Source organism: Camellia sinensis, chromosome 5 (assembly GCF_055761805.1).
Source record: "Camellia sinensis isolate YWXY chromosome 5, ASM5576180v1, whole genome shotgun sequence".
Taxonomy (NCBI): domain Eukaryota; kingdom Viridiplantae; phylum Streptophyta; class Magnoliopsida; order Ericales; family Theaceae; genus Camellia; species Camellia sinensis.
The window spans coordinates 206,030,406-206,047,938 of record NC_138965.1 but is presented as its reverse complement, the minus strand read 5'-3'; the positions used below and the strand labels follow the sequence as shown (position 1 = coordinate 206,047,938).

General features: G+C 32.2%; 2 protein-coding genes and 1 long non-coding RNA gene across 4 annotated transcripts; 2 read left to right on the top strand and 1 right to left on the bottom strand.

The window, feature by feature from the left end:
* Positions 1 to 55: 55 nt before the first annotated feature.
* LOC114286738 (tetraspanin-9-like) lies at positions 56 to 1,710 on the top strand. The gene is made up of 2 exons (XM_082872524.1): positions 56 to 461; positions 1,424 to 1,710. Exons 1-2 carry the CDS (start codon positions 56 to 58, stop codon positions 1,708 to 1,710), a joined length of 693 nt encoding a protein of 230 aa, XP_082728650.1.
* An 849-nt stretch (positions 1,711 to 2,559) lies between these two features.
* On the top strand, positions 2,560 to 8,153 carry LOC114286674 (uncharacterized). Its single transcript, XR_003637624.2, has 2 exons — positions 2,560 to 3,246; positions 7,814 to 8,153. It is a non-coding gene; the product is annotated as an uncharacterized LOC114286674 (long non-coding RNA).
* LOC114286673 (transcription factor MYB124) lies at positions 3,569 to 10,128 on the bottom strand. Of its 2 annotated transcripts, none has more exons than XM_082871330.1 (13): positions 9,175 to 10,128; positions 9,031 to 9,077; positions 8,885 to 8,941; positions 8,675 to 8,747; positions 8,309 to 8,364; positions 8,038 to 8,217; positions 7,765 to 7,949; positions 7,421 to 7,566; positions 6,883 to 7,025; positions 6,584 to 6,804; positions 6,339 to 6,484; positions 4,222 to 4,373; positions 3,569 to 3,971 (listed from the first exon to the last, which is right to left on the bottom strand). In XM_082871330.1, exons 1-12 carry the CDS (start codon positions 9,259 to 9,261, stop codon positions 4,263 to 4,265), a joined length of 1,452 nt encoding a protein of 483 aa, XP_082727456.1. In that variant the 5' UTR covers positions 9,262 to 10,128; the 3' UTR covers positions 3,569 to 3,971; positions 4,222 to 4,262. The 2 variants fall into 2 exon arrangements, with proteins under 2 accessions (XP_082727456.1, XP_082727455.1); XM_082871329.1 differs by having other exon boundaries at positions 3,569 to 4,373; positions 9,175 to 9,557; positions 9,975 to 9,991.
* Between the last annotated feature and the right edge of the window lie 7,405 nt (positions 10,129 to 17,533).

The following is a 17,533-nucleotide window of genomic DNA, read 5'->3' as shown; positions in this document are numbered from 1 at the left end:
GAAATAAAAAAGTCACAAGTACATCTGGTCTCCGTCATTGTAGTATTTGTTACAAATGGTAGAATTTAGCAACGCTGTGATCACAAGCTTCAACTTCTTTGGATTACTACTATCAATCATCCCCATTGCCAGCGCTACGTACATTTTCATTAATGGCCCTGTATGGTGTGACAATGAATCCCCGGTAGTGACCATGGGGCTTGGAATTTTCATTCTGGTCATGTCGGTGGTGGGGTTGATAGGTGCAACCGCAAAATGTAGGGTTTTGATGTTGACTTATCTATGGATGTTTTCTATGGTGATCATTATGGCCCTTTGTATGACGACGATCACTTTCGTGGTGACGAGCAATAGCCCTGCTGATGTAGTGAAGGCTAGCAGAGGGTATGAACTCAAAGAATTCATGCCATTGTTTAGAAAATATATGGTGAATGATGAGAAATGGGTTGAGGCCAAGAAATGTATGATTCAACAACAGTTTTGTAAGATTAGACTCCTCAGTGCTAAGGATAATGAAGTGGAATATACCAAGCAGGTTTTCTTCTCTTTTCTTTAATTTCTTTCTTTCACATTTTGTGTTTTATAATTGTGTGTGTCTTCATAATTACATACAATGTACAGTAGGCCTAAGGTTTTTGGAGGTCTCTCAAAAATATCAAAATGAGGCCCTATATAAACTTTTAAAAAGTTAAGATCTTGGACAATAAGAATTTTTTGAAATTTTCTTCTGGGTCTTAGACAACAGTTTAAGTAACTTAATGGTTGAGTCATATTTATTATAAAGACTATTCATGTCTCCCTTCTCATAAGGAAGATAGCCCTCAAGGCTTATGGGACCAATCTTTCTTGTAAGGAAAGAGAACCTTAGGCCACATTTACAAAATTTAGAACAATTTGATTTGAAACGAATTTCTCTAATTAAAAAAAAATATATATATAAAAAATATTGTGACAAAATTTCAAACAACTATCCGCCCCTACTTTATATATATATATATATATATTTGTATAGGCCATGCTTGTAATCATCAAACATAGAAGGTGAGAGATTTAATGCATGTGGACGAGGTTAAGTGCTTGCTAGCTAAAAGCTTGCATCCTTCCCTATCATGATTTTTCTACTTTACTTTAGTCACATATTATGCAAGTGATGAACATGTTATATATAAACAATTTTTATATGAAATCTTTTAACTATTAAATAAAAAATAATGAATCTCACACATATTTATTAATGTGAATTTTATTATCTTTATATCTAATAATAAAAAATCTTTCTAAAAATTTCATTCATACATCATTAAACAAATATATAGGAAGCTAACTATGATCTCTTCATGTTCTCTAAAGTGCTTTAAAAGATTATCTTCAATGACAAAATAAGAAGAGATTGCTTAATTGTGACTCAGTTCGGTTGTTGCAGGCCTCCACCCCAATGTGGTTTCGAGTGGCGTCCGAATGAAACCTTGTGGGTGGTGCCGAAAAAGGGTCTTGCTTCCAAGGACCATGACTGCGTTGCATGGAGCAACAACATTGACAAGTTGTGCTATGAGTACATGCAAGGCTGGCCATGTCGCAGCTCGTGTGATTGAATTTCATGGTGATTCCGGTTTTTGCATTGGCTTCCCCATCTTCCTCTTCTTCATCATCTTTGCCATTGCTTACTGTGCCTTGACAAATAGCAATCAGAAGTGCAGAGGCTGTGTTTGATCCACCATTTTTTTATTTATTTATAATTATTTGCAATGAAAATTGAATATGCTTAATTGAATCATTAGTATGAGTTATTTTTTGTATTGGAAATAATGTGTCTACCTGATTCTGTAATATTTGGTAAATAAAATGTATGTATTATCTACGTATGAAATTTCTTGAAATCAAGAAAGAAGATTACACTAGTAGCTGAACTCTCTTCCCATTCCTCCTGCCCTAACCTAACTCCAAAATAATTATAATATTAATTCAATGGTTATTGCATAGTTTTTTTTAAAAAATAAAATTATTTTAATGAGAAATGCTAGTGATTAAAAAACAACAGAACCAACCACAACTCCATTCACAAGTCATATGAATTCCACTGTGGGCTCATGTTGTGAATTCCACTTTGGCTGATCGTCAATTTTCTCAAATTTTTATTTATAATGAGCTTTTTTAAAGGAATGCTTAAATAAATTGTACTTTTTAAATCTATCTAGGTTAAGCAAATCATAAAAATAAATAAATAAATACATTTTTGAAAAAAAGTCCAACCAAAGATGAAAAAAGAAACTAGATTTGAGATTTTTTTTTATTATAAAATAATGGTTTTTACTTTTAGTAGACTATTTTAAAAACTTTATATTGTTATAAGTTTTAGAATAATTTAGTCTAAGGCCAAGTTTGGCATCTTTCAAAAAATTCAAAAAGTCAAAAAGTCACTATCCTATTTAAGTCACATCATCTTATTTAAGTCACATCACCTCTCTAACACATCACTTCAAACCCAACCCAAATTCAACCCATATTTCATAAAAAGTCAAAAAGTGCACTTATTTAGTCTTCCCAAACTTGGCCTAAATAAACTTAAAAAGTAAAAAAACCAAATTTAAAATTGAAAAAGTTCAATAAAACCAAAAAAAAAAAAAAAGAAAAAAAAGAAGGGCCAACTTAAAACTTGATGCCAAATGAGACCTTGTGATTAATTCTATAATTATTTTTGTATATGTAGTAATATTTTTTTGCAAGTCAATTTGTGTTGTTCCCTTGTTCTGTTATTGACAAAAGAATGGACCCAGTGGTAATCCTTGCCCTTAGTTGAAAGAAGTTCATGCATTAAGGTTCTTGAGTGGTTGGGCCATAGCCAGGGGACCATGGAGACTCTCAAATTACCTGTTTATCCTAAAGTCAAACCATTGAAATGGATCATAGGAAGGGCAAACTTGTCATCTTATACATGCCTAACATCAATTAGGATGAGAGAGAGAGAGAGAGAGAGAGAGAGAGAGAGAGAGAGTCCACTTTATTTTGTAGAGGGTTCCCTCCCAACTTTTACCAGTAACTTTTGCTTTGTTCATAATCACACTTGTCCTCCACCACCACCGCTGACCGGTTTAAATACACCACATTCCTCAGACCCCTCCTCCCCCACATCACATTCCCACTTGAAGAAGATCTCAGAAAAATGAGAGACAAAGTCAGAGAAATGGGCAAGTTCCCATCCCATCTCATTGCCAGAGCCAGACCCCATAAACGTGAAGTTTCACCTCTGTAAGTGCCATTTTTTTAAATATTTTTTATCCTGCTCTTATCTTTAGTTTCCAGTATTACTAGTTTCCAGTTGTGTTCCATCATGAATTTGGATAAAAATTTGTCAAGAGAAAAGCACTGAGAGGGAATTGTCAAAAAATTTATCTTATATTCGTTAACATTTCCCTCTACCCAAATCTAATAGTGTTCTTTTATTCCTTCCATTTATGCTTCTCTATGTTTACTCTGCTTCGGATTTCTTTCTTGATCTTCAAAATTTGTTTCTTACATTAATCTCAGATCAAAAACCAAAAAAAAAAAAGAGAGAGAAGAATAAATTCTATGCACACAAAACCCATATCACATTCTCCACTCCAATCAATATAAGTTACATTACATGAAAATATGTGTGAAAAAAAAAAAAAGAAAAAGAAAAAAAGAGTAAAATTATTCTATACCCTCTGCACACCTAAGAACCACAAATAGGAGATCAATTCAAATTCTTGATCCTCCTTTTTTTAGTTTTTGTTTTTCCTTCTTCTAGACCCCCTCCCTAAGGGGGTAATATAGTCGAGATGACGATGTGTAATTACAATCTGAAAAATAGTAGGAAATAAAACAATGCTGGTTCTGTACAAATGACAACTCAAGAACAAAAACTTGATTGGGACCCGGAATACCCACATCTGAATCCCAGAACAAGATTGAATAAAATGGAATGATGACACACTTCAAAGGCTGGCACACTGAAAAAATTAACGCAAGTATTAGGGTTCTAAGAGAACGCAGAACATATTGTTAGATCTGTCAGGGAAATGCCAGAATACACCGTAGCATTCTGGATTTGAAACGCAGATCTTAGTAGGCCTCTCTTTGTAAAAGAAATCAGGTTGAAATGACTGCGATCCGAAGGGAAATGAATTCGAAAAAAGAGAAGGAAAAAGCTCTATATGTCGAAAATTTCAGGGTAATTTAGTAATTATAGTGGCTGCAAACCTTGCAGAACTCGGTATTGTGAGGTGGATCAGTAAGGTTGATCATAGGCTTTGGAGGAGAGCCCGTTTGCACGATGGAGGTTGTGAATAATTGGTACTAGGATTTGAGGATTGTGAGTCCATTCCAAGTGCTTTCAATAGGAATTGCCTCTCCTGAAAAAATGCATCAAAATGTATGTAGTCAGTTAATACAAACTGGCATGAAGGTATATTCAATTAGCAGAAAGCATGAAAGAGTAGCATAATTCACAAACTGAAGTGGTGGTAGGTAAGAAGTGCATGTGACACAAACACACTAACACAACAATTTTAGAAAAATGCAGGACACGGCATGTAAACACTTGACTATCCTCTGTAAAATATAAACCATTTAGCAGTGGCTTAATCAGAGCATGGGCCAGACAGCATTCAGGCCACTGCTAGAAACAATTGACCATCTTTTAAGTCAGCTATCAAAAGTTATGCTTTAGTCTTTATACTTCTTTAAGATGATTTTTTGTTAAGCATAATAATAAGTTTAGTCCGGTTAATAACAGAAAAGTTAGATATATAAGCAAGCATGTTGAGTGTTGAGTCATTTGTAGCATTTTTGGAGTGGCCATCTGTTCAAATTAACCTACACCGTTTTCTTCTTCTTTTTTGTGTTTTTGTTTTTTTGTTTGTTTGTTGATTGCATTGAGCATAAAAAGCTCTTCAAGAGCTACAACTGAAACTGGAATGGGCATTGAACAAAGGGTTTGCACACAGAGAGAGAGAGAGGTAATTTCAGGGGTGATGGCTGCCTTACAATTAGAGTGGGCGCTTGGAAACTAATTGCTCTATAATTCAAAGGATATCATATGACCATGTTTACTTAGAAAATGAGAAAAACTAGTAAATATATAGGAGTGATGATCTGTTTCTATAATTTAAGGGGTGATTGCCTTACATGTATTGTTTCTAATTCTTAATGGCTTGCATATATATATATATATATATATTCTTACAACTAAGGGTGTAATACTAATCCATCATGGAAACTAATTGGTATCATAGAAAGTGTTTATAACTGAGAGAAATTTAACTAAATAATTATTAGTTATTAAGTCCAGAAGATCCATAAGCACGTGTTTCTTTTTTTTGTTTGTGATATTCTTGTCAGACACCAGTGCATCACCTAGCCTGAAAATCACCAAGCTATAAAAGTTGGAAGTTAGCAGTACTGCAACAAGATCATTTCAAACTCAACTCAACAAGCCCTTAGTAGCAATTAATTGGGAATAACTACACGGATCTGTTTCATCCAATTGGCTCTACTACAAAGACAATTCAACAAGGTTAAACTATTGATTAAAAAGAACCGGCTCAGTTATCCTAGTTTAATTCCTATCTTAGCAGAAGCTACTCATAAGTTTAAATTTATGAATCTCTGCAGCAAGGTAGCCAAGTCAGAATTTTGATAGAAGTCCTTAGTTGGGTTCATGAGACACATAGAAAAGTGTTTTGTTTGTTGACTTCATGCTAGATAACATGGCACTTACCCATCTTGGAATCATTTCAAAAAATTTCCTAATTTTTTTTTTCCAGATTTAGTCCTATGCTGTGAACTTTCTTAAAATTAATACATAGGTTATACGCATCTCTCTCTTCTTTTAGATGTATTTCTAATTGATACCAATGGCAAGGTGCGTGCAAGTTGATTAAAGTTTATGATATTCCACAGCTAGACATGAATTAGATCATTTCATTTTTCAAAATTGAACATTTGCTTAGTTTATTCCAGCAAGTTGGCATAAGTTAGGGTAAGTGCAAGATAATAATAATGCTTTGTCCGCAGATGAGATTTTGCACTAGGACAGTTAGTGATGTTGCATCTACTGTTGGTATGCTGCTAATGTTGATGCTTCTCTATCAACATAAAACTGCTACTGATAAATAAAAATCAGGACTACTACCATTTCTCTACTCTTGCTGCGTTTGATAATGGCATGACAATCAGCAGAAATAAGGTCCTATTAGTAGACACTATATTACTTGTTTGAAATGCACTTTAAATCTGTGTTTGTGTGTGTGTGGCTTGGTGACATGAAGCTTACTACTTGCCTAATAATCAGCAGATTGTAAGATAAGATGACTTACACTTTCTGAAAATTTTGGGCTGGGAACACCAGCAGCTAGTGATCTGAAAATTGGGGTTACTTGAAGAGGAGAACCATACTCGGTACTTGAGAAGACAGAAATGACTCCATCGCGGTCTTTTAGATCCTCACAAGACGGTAACATATCTGCAAAAGAAAATTCACCAGAAAAATACTTTAGGATTCTATCAAATACATGATTTGAAAATATCTATCAGTCCTCATTAAATATAAAGATAAAGTTACCTTGATTCGTGATTGCACCAGAGAGAATTCCATTTTCACAATCACCAATAAAAATTTGGTCTCCTATATGGGTTGATTGTGATTCAGCTACACTGTCAAGATGTAGTGCACACAGCTCCTCTCGACTCTCTTCCATCTTATCACCTGCAGTCTGGGAGAGGAGGGTTGATCCTGTACTGTACTCAGAGCTGTCTGGGGACTCCTCATATAAATCAGGTTGCCTACAGTAACAATCAACTAGATTTTTATTACGAGTAAAAACTACTTGAATCTTAATATTATACACTTATGTTTGTTACCTCCAAGATGGATGACTTCCCTCACTACTACTTCTTAAGTCCTCTACCAAGTCTTTAAAATTTTCTAATTGAAAATCCATATCAGATATGCTAATACCAAGCATATCACTCCCTCTGTTTTGGTTGAGAAAATCTTGGAGAACCTGAATATCAGATTTGGTTTATATTAGGCAATATTCAAACACTAAGGGCATCATATATGATTTACTTTATCTGCAATTTAATCAGGAAATCAATAAGACCATGTGGCAATTGGTACGACCCTACTTTTGGCACATGTCTATGGATTGACAGCATCATTTCAACCTTTCTTGAAGGTATGATGGAAGGAAAAGCAAAAATAAACCCTACTAGATAATTGCATCTGTTGTTATAAGAAATATCCAATAAGTAGACAAGTGAGAGAAATGCATTGGTATTATTGCTCACAATCATTCACATTAAACTGACATTGGATGTGTTGAATGGGCCAGCCTCAGACATTCATAATTATGTATTGATAGCAGAAACCAAGCCGGTGATCCCTACTGTTCCTCACCTTCCATGTGTTTGCAAAACTCTGGTCCATATTCTCTGTATTAACTTTGACTGCAAGCGAGCTGAGCAGTTCTGCTTGTTGCATCAATGCAAATATCTTTGGATCATCCCTTTTAAGAAATGTTCCTTGAATCTTGTAACTGCTAGCTGCTCTTGGAAAAGAAAGGAAGTTCACATTATTACATCATTTTAATCATGGATGAAAAAAAAAAAAAAAAAAAAATCAGACTTGTATTGTTAAAGTATGAAAATGACAAACATTTTTATGGCCTAAAGTAATTGATGCACTTAGATTATACATCTTCTACGGCTTTAGTTCATTTATCAAAGAGTTTGGTGGATTACCATCATTGGAGATCTCCTTGGTGGTGTTGATATGATTCTGAGTGGGCAGGTCACCCACATTGTGCAAGTTTTGCTGAAGTACTGAAAATGGAGGCCTTAGCTGCTGACTTCTTGTTGTTCCACATTCCTCAAGCAACCTTTCTCCACGCGTGCAGTTTTCTGTGAGATCAGAGATATGGGTCCTCCTAAATCATGACAACTAAGAGTTATTTTTGTAACATTTCAACTTGTTGGCATTCACTTGGAAATGAAGGCTAGCTACATCAATTGTACCTCAACTTCTTCAGAGGTGTAGCATTTTCTGATATTCCAGCTGTACTCGACCCATTTGGAAAGATGACCCTTTTGTTGTTTGGATTGATGTATGAAGTATTGTTCTCTTTTGCTAAGGCTTCATGTTTTGCTCTTTTCTTACACAGGGTGGAGAATCTATTCTTCACAGCATTATCAGTTCTGTGTGAGCATGGCAACGAAGAAATTAAACTATAATTACCATAAACTTTTCCACCTGCAACAGAAAACAAATATTTAAAATTTTATATACCTCCCTGAAACCACCTTTGCTATTTCAGTCCATCTGTTACCAAATATTTTTTGAGCCTGCAGTTGAGCTTAAGGTATTAGATTCCCTCATAAGACAACAACTAAATGCTTATCTAATCCAAAATATAATATGGTATTTTCTGTTGGACTTTTGGGAGACAACAAAACAATTCTTTATAAGTCTGGCCGAAGTATAGATTTACTCTGTTTTCCTTTAAACTCAGAACTTACTGATACTGTCAAAGCAAGCAAATCAACTAACAAATGGTTGATCAAAGAATACATAGCTAAAAACAAAATCCCAATAATTGCATTTGAAAGGTAGACTACCTTGTATTGATATGCAACTTTGAGTTCAAAAATTTACCTCACATAAGAGCAAGTCTTCCTCTGGAGACCATCCCCCCTTCTTGAAATCAGAATTCAAATAAGTGTACCATCTGCAATAGTGTCATTACATCCAATCAGAATGAACTAAAAAACAAAAGAGCAAGAATTATTGAAAGGACAATATATAGGATAATATAGGATAAATGTAAAAAAATCAATTTTTTTTTCTCTTCCTTTTCTAAACAACCTTCTTCGGCATTGTCTGGTTGTTTTGTCCTTGAATTTTGATGCAATGATAGTCCAACTGCAAACATACATTCCAATAAAAACCCATCAATTTCATTCATCAATACCACAAAAATGAAGTATGAAAATTGATTAGCAAATCCATACTTTTCAGTTCCATGAATACGAATTTGCTCACGAAGTATATCATCCTCCTGCAAGTCAAGTAATCCATGCATTGAATATTAGACAAACCGACCAGTCAAGCGATTAAGAGAACAAAACAGAGGAAGCAAAGAAGAAGGGAGAGACCTCTTGGGACCATGAAACTATGTGACGCTCTTTTAGCTTGGGAACTTCTTCATTACTAGTACTCTTATTCTTCTTCATATTCTGCATTGCTTCTTTGCTTTTTCTTCAACCGCGTTCCTCACTCCTCTATCGTGCTCTCGCATACTAAAGTAAGAGACTCTTTTGTTGTGTTTTATAACACTCCAATCCAAACCAAAAAGAAACTCGTTTTCCTTCTCTCTCTCTCTCTCTCTCTCTCTCTCCCCTTTTCTCTTTACGGATATACTTTTTTGCTTGAAAACGGAACACAAAACACAATCAACAAAAACACTATACGTCTTTTACCCTCTTCCAAAACGAAATTGCCTCGGATTCGAACTTTTCTACTCGCCTTTGCCTTTGATCTAAACATTCACAGAATCCAAATTAGGATTCAAACAAATACAAAAACAAAACACTAATCGCAAAAAATGAAAGCTCGTGATGGTACTTTTTTTTGAACCCACAATCCTATCGAAAGATGGTACTTTTTTTTGAACACACAATCCTATTGAAATAGTAAACTTTTTACTGAGAATCCAAATTAGGATGGATTCAAACAAATCACAACAAATACAAAAGATTAATCGAAATGGAAGCTCGTGACATGCTTTGCACAGTATCGATCTATTAATGATCGTATTGAAACAGTGATATTTCCAAGTCCTCGAAATTCGAGAAACAGAGGACCTCAGCTCAGCTCAGCTAATATGTATAATGTATATACGAATTGGGAGAGTTTGAGCTTGGGAGTGATTTGCCAAAGAGATTGAGAAAGTGACCTCTTTTTTGTAAACTGTAGAGATTGGAAGAAGGGGAGAGAGAGAGAGAGAGAGAGAGTTGAATGATGATCGGTTGATTTGGTTAATTATCTGTTCTCTCTCCTCTTTTTCTGGCTTTCTCTCTCTAGAAAGTATTTAAAATAATCAACGGATCCTTTGCTTTAGAGCGCGGGTATGAAGGGGAAGTTTGAAAAAAAAACGCTGAATTCCACGAGAGAGAATGAATGCGCATGTATTTTATTTATTATTTATAATTTATGTATTTATTTTATATATATTATTATTATATACTCTCTGTGAATTGGAATTGTGTGGATGTCTCTCACTGTTTGTTTGTTTTGAATACTTTTACTCTGTTTTTTAGAACTTGACATTCTTCGTCACCCAACATTACTTGATAAATTATTTTTTTACTGTACAATTGAAATATTAATATGTGGATCAATTTCATTTGAGATGTGAGTCACACAACACATAAGTTTTTATGATAATGTAGAATTATTGTTATTTTTGTCTTAGACATCTCTCTTATTGGAGGGAGAGAAGCAATTTTTGATTTTAAAAAAATGAATGGCTACCAACGTCCTATATAGCAATTTTCATGTTTCAATTGTACTGTTATTGATATTTGATCATTTTAATTTTTTTTTATATAAATATTCTATTGAATGAGTAATAAAATGTGAATAGATAGATCACTAATGTCGGTCCAAAAATGAGCTTACCAATCTTAAGTTGGAAGACCAATTTGAGAGAATTCAATCCCATTGAACAAGATAATTTTGTTGGACTGATTGGCTAATGATCTCATTTTGATGATTCAATACGTTCATTTTATAACTTCTAATGCGTAGATTATCTACTAAAAAAAAAAAAAAAAAAATCAAATTGAGGAGTGGTTTGGGATTTGATTTTTTATGAGATATGAGTTGAGGTTGAAGTAATGTGGTAGAGATGTGATGTGACTTAAATAAGATGATGTGATTTAAATAGGATAGTGACTTTTTGACTTTTTAATTTTTTGTTAGTATATGACAAACAAGGCCTGAATAGATAATCTTATTGTCTTCAAATAGGCCTTACGATCCCACTGAGTGCTTCTCTCAAAACCCAACTCTTTCTTCCACCATCTGACATGATGATTTTGATATAGAAATAAATTTTAAAAATTGTAAAATATTTTTTTGTGTTTAGTTTTGTCAAAATAGTTTTCAATTTTTCAAAAAAAAAAAAAAAAATGAAAACTCAACTAATATAACCAAAGTTTTTGCTTTGTTTTCGATGTGAAATGTATCGGATCTCCACCAATGTGGATTTATTTATTTCTATGGAGGAGGTTTTGATTGAAAAAAATAAAATAAAAAGCAGTTCTCAACTACAACAGCATGGAATTGATAGTGAATGAGACAAGTCTTGGGACCAGGTCATTGATTGAAAGAGGTGATGGTGAAAACCATTGAAATTCTTGCTAATTCTGATTTAAAATATTGGTACATGTTGCAAAGAAAATAGCCAGTATTTAGGAATTGGGATCCTCTTCTTGCACTCCCTCTTTACGCTCTGTTCTTGCAGGCCTTTGGGTCTACTTTTAAGCCCAATTTTGATAATAAAAACTGTTCATATTTTATGATTTATTCAGTATATCATATCTGTAAAAAATCAAGTTGATCGGATATCAGAAAGCATATGTTCGGAAAACTGTTTATAAATTCTTTAAAAAAAATAGTTTTTAGTTCAATTTTTCGAACACATACTTTCTGATATCCGATCAACTTAATTTTTTACAGGTATAATATACTGAATAAATCTTAAAATATGAACAGTTCGAATCATCAAAATTAGGCTTAAAAGTAGGCCCGAAGGCCTACAAGGACGGAGCGGAAGGAGGGGCTTGTAAGGAGAGGCTCCTGACTCAATATTTAGATATTAAATGGGTACCCACAATGAATTGAGAAAAGATCCATGTAGTAATAATAATTCAAACCCATATTTTCAAATTTTGAAATATTATTTTCCTTCTAATCTAGTCAGCCAAACATCACCTATGCTATGAGTGAGAATCACTTTTAATGTAATTAAATTATATTTTATTTATAACAAAGTTATATATTGAAAATTTTTTGCAGACAAATAAATATATGATTCAAATTCATATACGAGTTGAATTTGGGCCACACATATAATTTTTCTAGGTAAATGATAAAAATTTTCGGTACTTAATTTTATTATTAATGATAAAATTATGATTATGAAAGAAAAATTGTTAAAAAGTCAACAATTATGTCTTTCGCGGATGGAAATAGTGAAATGTCTTAAGTCTTCATCTATGCCAATTAAGAAACCATGATATAAAGGGAACTTGTTTGATTATAATATGGAAAAAGAAATCCCCAAATGAATATCTTATTATGGGAAAAAAAATGTACTTTTTCATAGGTCTCCCTAACTATAATTGAAATGCACCCACTACTTCTAACTATGTAGTGATTATCAAGGCCATGATGAACACAATGCTATGATGAAGGCATAACATTTGGAGTTGGTGAATTTGATATTGATTTTTTTAGGAATATACATTTCAAAATGCCAAATGCAGTCTACAATTTCATATAGCCAGTTTTGATAGGATGATTTTGACAATCAACAATGAAATTAATGTTAGGAATGTGTATTGCATCCACCCTCCGAAAATCAAGCACGAGATTTTTTGTACTCAAAATTTTGTCCTTTTGTTTTAAAATATTCGTGTCTATTGAATTATGTTTTGAAAGTATCACATCATAAAATTTTAAGTAAAATGATTGTAAGTATTTTGAGACAGTAAGACAGAAAGATTTGAGAACAAAAAAATCTTTAATCAAAATCAACACTCATCATGAATTTATTTTATCATCAATCGATAGGAGGAATCCATGGTATCATCATTACAAAACTATTTTGTGAGGTCAATTAAATCAGTTTAAAAATTATGCAGAAACGATGTTGTAGTGTGCACTACCAAAATCAAAGCAAACCATTCATGATTATATTATAATGATTTAGAATAAATATTACGAATTATTTGTAGTAAAAAAATATTATGAAAATTAAAAATAAGAAAAGTCATATATTATGATGTTGGTTATAATTAAAATACATATGGCATGTTGGGATCAGGTAGCAGTGACTGTTGTATGGTTCATGAGAGTTATTTCGAATTTTATTTTCATCATCTGAATCGTTTAATTTTTAAAGAACATCAAGTAAAATATATTTGTAAAAAATCAAATTGATTGGATATTGATAGACCCTTTATCAACTTGAATTTTTATATATAAAAAATAAACAACATCATAATATATGAGTTGATGAATGCAAATGTGAGTTGATGAAGGGTCTATAGATATCCGATCAACTTAATTTTTTACAAGTATATTCTACTCGATATTCTTTAAAAATTAATCGATTCGAATGATAAAAATAAAATCTAAAATAACTCCCATAAATCGCATAACAGTCGCTGCTTGCACAACAGTCATATGTTTGTTTTCAAGGGTGCCAGAAGCACCCCAATTAATATGTTGGTATTGCGCCATCAATTCCGTGACCCATCATGCGGTGGTACATCTATGAGATTAGGACATAAAAGTCTCTCTCTTCACTCAAATTTCAAAACAATGCCCCCAATTAAAAATAATAATAATAATTAAAAAAATTACAGCTATGTAATGTATTGTTCGAAGGTTTTTTGGGTAAATTTTTTTAAATAAGATTAAAATTTTCAATTCAAATTATTTTAAGGAGTCATTAAAAATTTGTCTAATCCAAACTTGAGATCAGTGTGTTATTTATAATCTTCCACAAACTCAAACTAAGAAGCAACCTTGCATATTTTAATAGACTACATACTAACATTTTTGTGAATTAACCATCAACAACCTAACTTTGTTTGCATTTGAGTTCATTTTATTTTAAGGATGTCTGTACAATTTTAAAGTTCAAGTGGGCCAAACCCTAGCCGGCTAGGTTATTTACATTAGTAATATCCAACAAGTCAAATAACAAAAGCTTAATGTAAAAATTGTCTGCTGATCAAAGGGACTAGATCATTTGATTAATCTGGAAAAAAACAAAATGTCACCATCTCATTCATTTTCATTCTATCAATCCTAAGAGATAATTAGCATACTAAACCTACACCAGCATGTCATTAATATGGGTTATATTCTAATTCACTCATCAACTGTTTTCAAATTCTTTTGTTCTTATGTTTCAATATATTTATAATTATTGAATTATGTTTATGATGAAGACTGCTTGAAACAAAGAGACAAGAATTGAGGAATTTTCACATAATCAAATGATTAAGATTTTTACATAATCTTCCCTGATAGTTTTCCTTTATTAATTTGTTGTGCCACATGAATAAAAGGAGTCGTGATATGAAATGATAACAAGTAGAGGTTTAAGAAAAACTGAAAAAACTGACTAAATCGATTGAACTGAATCAAACCGGTCATATTTGGTTGGTTTTTTAATACGAATCGGTCTGTTTGGTTTTGAAAATTAATTTTTTTGGTTTTCGGTTCGGTATCGGTTTTGATATACTATACACCGATTTGTACCGAAACCAACCTAATATATTTACATATAATATATATTAAATATATAATGAATAACTGATAGGTCGTTACACACACCAAAAATAAATCACTAAACTACACAAAATTCTTTTAGAATAATGGCAAGTCCAGGTATCGATCCACACGGATAAATGTGAAATGAGATTAATTCAATCGCTAAATTCCTAAATTAATTTTGATTAAAAAGATAAGATTGATTTATAACTAAATAGCAATTAAATGAAATTGAAGAATTATATTGACAATTAAAATTAGGGTTTGAGATATTAATTTTAAGAAAAAATCCTAGGGCAGAGAATTCACTACTAACCACATGAATGAGACTTAACATTGGCCAACAATCACGATTCGGTTTGAACTACCCAATATTTCACAATTACAAGTTTGAACTATTGATCAAGAGGATTGTCGCATCCAATGTACAGGCACGAATCATCCCGAGTAGTACGAATCGTTTGCTCTAAACTATGGTAGCAACACGACTTGTCTCTCATTGCATGACTCGTCTCGTACTTTGAATATAAACACAAAGAAAACTAATATATAGAAAACATTAAACAATCACAGAGAGTCAAATGCTTGAAGAGATGAAAGAAACAAATATTAAAAACTTCTAAATCATCCAAACATCCATTCAAACCAATTCACAATTAAAGCTAATGAAAAATCCTATTACATGGCTAGGGTTTCATCAAAATCCTAGAAAAGACGACTAGCTACTCATAGAGAAGTGAGAAGAGGAAGAAGATGAGAAAGAAACCCCCATGGAAGTGTCCTTCAAGCTTTAGGAGAAAATCACCTCTTTAGAACCCTAGCTCCCTTTTCTCTGAATTAATTTTCGAACCCTAGGTTTGGCTATTTTTCTTTATTTTATTCTCAGCAAAACAGACCAAAATTCCGTGCACGTGTCCCTAGGTGGGCCGCACGTGCGGTGAAGCTTGGCCGCACGTGCGGTGGTCTGGTTGGCTCAGATTCTTCACTTCTCGCACAGAGGATCTGCTTTCGCGCCCTTTTTGATTAAATTTTCAGATTTCCTGCCAAATTTGTACAAGTGCACAAAACACATCATTTCCACCAAATAAACAAAATTGAAAGACAAAATGTAACTTAAGTGGCCTCAATGTGGTACCTCTACATCAATAACACAACCTTAGTGTTTATTAATTTGTTTCTTAGATTATATTTTGTTTCTAATTCTAATTCAGTAAAAGTTTCAACCCTTAGTATTTATTAATTTTTTTGTTTGTATTTTGGTGAATGGTTGGATTAGATATGGTTAAAATTATGTACAAATGGCTAACTTAGTATTTTTATATAAATTATTTATTATACTACAAATTTAAGAAATGATTCAATTTTAAAAATACTTAAACCGATTAAACCGCACTAAGCCGAACCGTTTGAATTGGTGCGGTTTGGTACGATTTAATAAAAATTTTGGTCTGTATTGATTTTCAATATAATAAAACCGACATTATTGATTCGATGCAAAATTTCACCTAAACACCAACCGTCCTGAACCGATTACATCCCTAATAACAAGTGTTATGAACATGGGCAAAGTCAAGATTTTAAGTCTAACGGGGTCGAAAATTTCATATAAATTTTTTTTATACAAAATAATATAACTTATTATAGATCTTTCGCTTAAAAAAAAATACATATAAATATGACATCTTATTTTATTCAGTCTCAGTGATCAAGTAACATATCATTTTCTCAAATGTTATGTTATTTGATTCATCGTGACTCACCGTGACGAAGCTCAAGTGAAAATAATTAATTCCTTTATTAAATATATATACATATATTGCCAACCAACTAATGAAACATCTTATCATTCTTTTTTAAATGTCCAAATGGGAAATAAATTTGTGGAATGGTCATCTCATTCCCTTCTTTCTTGATAGTGAAATCTCCCGCCAAAACTTACAAAAATATGCTATACTATTCTATATATTAGTGAATGAATGATACATATCTATTCCTATTATATAAAATATATAACTTACAAGTTTTGTCATTTTTTATTTCTTAAAATACTCATATATCACATCCGTAACTGCTAAATAATTTTTAAATCAATATTAATCGTTTAAAAGTTAAATGTACAATTACAAATATATCACATTTACACTTATCGCTAATATATATAAGAGAGAGAGAGATAGCATATACAAAAAGAGTTATTGTGTTTGATTTGATTTTTTTGGATTAAATTTTTTGAAAATTGAACTTTTGATTTTCGTATTTTTTTGTTTTTAGTGAATATTTTTAAAATTTTAAACATTTTTTTTTTACTTTTTTAGATGCACCTTACTTAGATGTGTCTAAAAAGTAAAAAAATTATGAAAAAAAATTTTAAAAAATTAAGAAATACATAAAAATATGAAAAAATGTACTAAATTCTTGTATTTTTTTGTATTTTTGGTATTTAGTGAATTTTTAAAAGATTTTTTTTACAATTTTTTTACTTTTTAGGTGTATTTATGTTAGGTGTGTCTAAAAAGTAAAAAATTTGCATAAAATATTAAAAAAATTCAGTAAAAACAAAAAAACACAAAAAATAAGAGTGTAGAATTTTTTGAAAACTGTTTTTGAAAAATGAGAACCAAACAAAGTGATTGTTTTTTTCTTTTCTTTTTTTTTGTAGAGGAATCAAAATATACATGTAAAAGGGAAGTGTATGAATGGTGGAAGATTTAAGTCGGTGATATTTGTCCCACAAGAAGCCATCAAGGAGAGCCAAACAAGACCTCCAACAGAAAAGGCTAAAACCTGATAGAGAGAGAACCCTATGCCAAAGCTTTGTTTGCTATACATCGCCCCCCCACAATTTCCTTCACTTTTCAAAGTTGAAAAAACCCTACATAGCCACCTCTCTAACCCTACATGAGCTCTTATTTTCAAAAAAGAAAAAACCCCTCCTCCACTTTT

Excerpts from the sequence above, each read along its gene's own strand:
- LOC114286738 (XM_082872524.1), top strand. The coding sequence starts at position 56 with ATGGTAGAATTTAGCAACGCTGTGATCACAAGCTTCAACTTCTTTGGA. Across the intron at positions 462-1,423 it reads ATGGGTTGAGGCCAAGAAAT|GCCTCCACCCCAATGTGGTT; the intron begins GTATGATTCAAC and ends CGGTTGTTGCAG.
- LOC114286673 (XM_082871330.1), bottom strand. The coding sequence starts at position 9,261 with ATGCAGAATATGAAGAAGAATAAGAGTACTAGTAATGAAGAAGTTCCC. Across the intron at positions 9,078-9,174 it reads TAGTTTCATGGTCCCAAGAG|GAGGATGATATACTTCGTGA; the intron begins GTCTCTCCCTTC and ends CTTGACTTGCAG. Across the intron at positions 7,567-7,764 it reads CAAGGAGATCTCCAATGATG|CTAGCAGTTACAAGATTCAA; the intron begins GTAATCCACCAA and ends TTCCAAGAGCAG.